Source organism: Micromesistius poutassou, assembly GCF_964030765.1.
Source record: "Micromesistius poutassou genome assembly, contig: SCAFFOLD_5530, whole genome shotgun sequence".
Taxonomy (NCBI): Eukaryota; Metazoa; Chordata; class Actinopteri; order Gadiformes; family Gadidae; genus Micromesistius; species Micromesistius poutassou.
The window spans coordinates 12,501-15,666 of NW_028177248.1; the positions used below are offsets into that span (position 1 = coordinate 12,501).

At 55.5% G+C, this 3,166-nt stretch overlaps 1 protein-coding gene across 1 annotated transcript; it reads left to right on the forward strand.

The window, feature by feature from the left end:
* Positions 1 to 781: 781 nt before the first annotated feature.
* Positions 782 to 3,157, forward strand: LOC311376635 (macrophage-stimulating protein receptor-like; the record flags this gene model as incomplete). The annotated part of the gene is made up of 2 exons (XM_084491150.1): positions 782 to 918; positions 1,792 to 3,157. A coding segment is annotated over exon 2 (1,272 nt), but the record flags the coding sequence as incomplete, so codon positions are not given.
* Between the last annotated feature and the right edge of the window lie 9 nt (positions 3,158 to 3,166).

The window sequence follows — 3,166 nt, forward strand, 5'->3', positions numbered from 1 at the left end:
TAGTACTAACTCGTTTATTATACAATGTACACAATCACATTAGAAGAAGCCATTGGCGACATAGGATCTTCAGGGCATGCCTTCCTATGTCTCCAGGGCTTCTAGTTATTAGGGGCCTCTTTACGAGCACCACAATAACGCACCTCTGGACACTCATAAGGCCGAGCAACATCTGGCTGCGTTACTCTCCTCTCCAAACACGGGCTAGTGGGCCAGATAAGGATTTAGAGAGGGAGTCCTGAGCATCTTAGGAAGTTTATGTTAGTCCTTCCTGGGACAGCTGTGTGGGTCTGGACGCTGAAATGCTATCCTTTTTACATAATGGCAAATGTTTGTAGTGAAAAGTACAGAATTTAAAAAAACGTTGCTCAACGTTTGAGCAACGAGACTTGTAATTATTGTTTTACCAATGTGAAATTTAAAACGAATTTGTGACAAATTGGGACGAATGTGTGAATCATTTTCCAAATAAACACTTGCAGGGTAGATTTTGTTATGTTTGGAAGAAAAGTGGAAAATGGTGTGGGAAGAGCAGGGTTCGGGGGAGTGGGGGTGGGTGGTAGGATTTCTAAAAGAATGTCCCTCATACAAAAGCAATGCACTTTTGGCAGAAGTCCTGTTGCAGAAGACGTAGACCAGGCTGTTCCATTTGTTTTTCTCGAGATGGGGCTGATTGGAAAATCCTGCGCTTTTTGTGATGTAAACGGTGATATTGCTTAAATGCTGATGTTTCGCAATCCGTCCAGCATGACTTCCTCGTTGCGGGCGGGGCGGTTCGCTCCCAGGCCGTCAGGTGAGTTCACAGCTATCGACGGTGGGGCGGTGAAACTAGGGTGAGGGTAAACCAAATCACTTCGTAAATCAAATATCGGACCTTTTGGACGCAACACCGAGCGAGGCCAGTTTTTTTGTTAGAAGGTAAGTGAATTGAGTGTATAAACTTCAAGACTATCGATACAGATGAATGGTTTATACTCGCGTCCAGAGATACAGAACAATCTAACTGAACATAGTCACTACTACCTCTGAAGACATGCAGGTTTATAGGATGATAGATTAGGCTATTCGTAATAACAGCGCCAACCACCCTTTTTCTTTTTCAACGATCTCGAAGTTCACATTAAGGTGGTTTTCATGGTGACTTTTATTTGGTTAACCTTTTACGCAGTGCGTCCATGAACGGTACACTGTACACCGAACTGGTGCAAAAGTACATGTTGCATCACACAGGGTTATTTTTTCACATAATTGACCAGGCAAGCAAGAGGGGGAAAAACATTGTGAGTCAAAAAAAAAAATTACAAGACATAGTTGGTATCTTTTTACGGAACACAACCTGACACACTGAATAAATAGTTCCTGCCTTCCGATCTGTGGGACATTTCCACAGTCCTACATGGTCATGTCCTATCTTGTCAATTCCTCGACAGTAGTTTTTCTTTGCTTTGAACCCAAACACTACTACCTTGTATTTAATCTATAGGCCTAAGGCATACAAAACCATGTGTAACAAAGACTTTGCTTATTTGTCCTGTTTGTGCCACCGTTTTATTTATATATATATATATATATATAGAATTAAACAGCGTAGGCTTATCCACCTATTATATACAAGTTTACTTGAAATGCAATGTAAAAGACCATGGCGTGACTGTTAGTTATGACCCTGTTTAAAAATAACACCGTGCCGTCCGTGTTGACTCATACGTGAGCACCCAGTCTGTTAAATCTCAGCTGCAGCATCACTCTCTAACCCCTCCACACCCCTCCCCCTCCCTGTTCTCGCCACAGAGCTGCTCCCGCTGGTCCCGGGAATGTTCCGGGCGAGAACCGAGTCCTGTAGGTAGCACGCGGTCAGGTCGGAGCGCGGTGGGGAAGAGAGGAGATGGTCACGTGGGTCGCCTCCTTGCTGACAGCATGCGCGTTGATGCAGACGCACGCCGCCGCGCGGCCGCCGTTCGTCGCCTGTCCGACCGCCCCTCGCCGCCTGGTGGATTTTAACGTCAACTACACCCTGCCCCACTTCCAAACCGCCAGCCCCATCCAGAACGTCCAGGCCAACGCGTACCTGCGCGAGGTGTACGTCGCCTCCCGGAACGCCATCGAGGCGGTGAACAGCCGCCTGGAACGGATATGGGAGGTGCGCACCGGCCCCGTGGGCCCCGCCGACTGCCACACCTGCGGCCCCTGCGACGACGACGACGACGACGCCACGCCGCCGACGCCCGCCGCCGCCGCCGCCGCCCCTGCGGACACGGACAACAAGGTGCTCCTCCTGGACCCGGCGGGCTCCCTCCTGCCCTACCTGTACTACTGCGGGAGCACGCGGCGGGGCGCGTGCGCCTTCCTGGACATCAGCGAGCTGAACCCCGTGTCCCGCTGCCTGTTCAGGGCGCGGGACAACACGGCGGCCTACTGCCCCGACTGCGTGGCCAGCCCGCTGGGCACGCGCGTCAGCGTGGTGGAGCAGGGCCGCACCACCCTCTTCTTCGTGGCGGCGTCGGTGGACGAGGCGCTGGCGCGCCGCTGGCCCCGCCGGTCGCTGTCGGTGCTGCGGCCGCTGGCCACCGAGGACGGCTTCCACGCGGTGACGCGGGGCCTGACGGTGGCGCCGGGCCTGCGGGCGTCCTACCGCGTCGACTACGTCTACACCTTCGCCACCGAGGAGTACGTGTACTTCCTGTCGGTGCAGCGGGAGACCCCGGGGAGGAGCGGCTCCCCGCTGCAGACGCGGCTGGGCCGGCTGCCCGTGCTCATCCCCGAGGCCTGGATGTACCGGGAGGTGGTGCTGGAGTGCCGCTTCGACCCCAAGAGGAGGAGGAGGCGCAGCGGCGGCGGCGGCGGCGGCGGCGGCGGCGGCGGGGCGGAGCAGCACCGGGTGGTGTTCAACGGGCTGCAGGCGGCGCACTACGGGCCGGTGGGGCGGGAGCTGGCCTCCCAGCTGGGCCTGAGCCCCGAGAAGAAGCTCCTGTACGGGGCGTTCGCCGAGGTGGACGAGCGCGGCGCGCCCCAGCGGAACTCGGCCTTCTGCATCTTCGCCCTGGCCAAGGTGAACCAGGCCATCGACAGGGGCGTGGCCGCCTGCTGCTCCAAGGGGCCCGAGCAGCTCTCCCGCGGCCTGTGTCACTTCCAGCCCTGCGAGAGCTGCCCGCACGAGGTGAGTGGC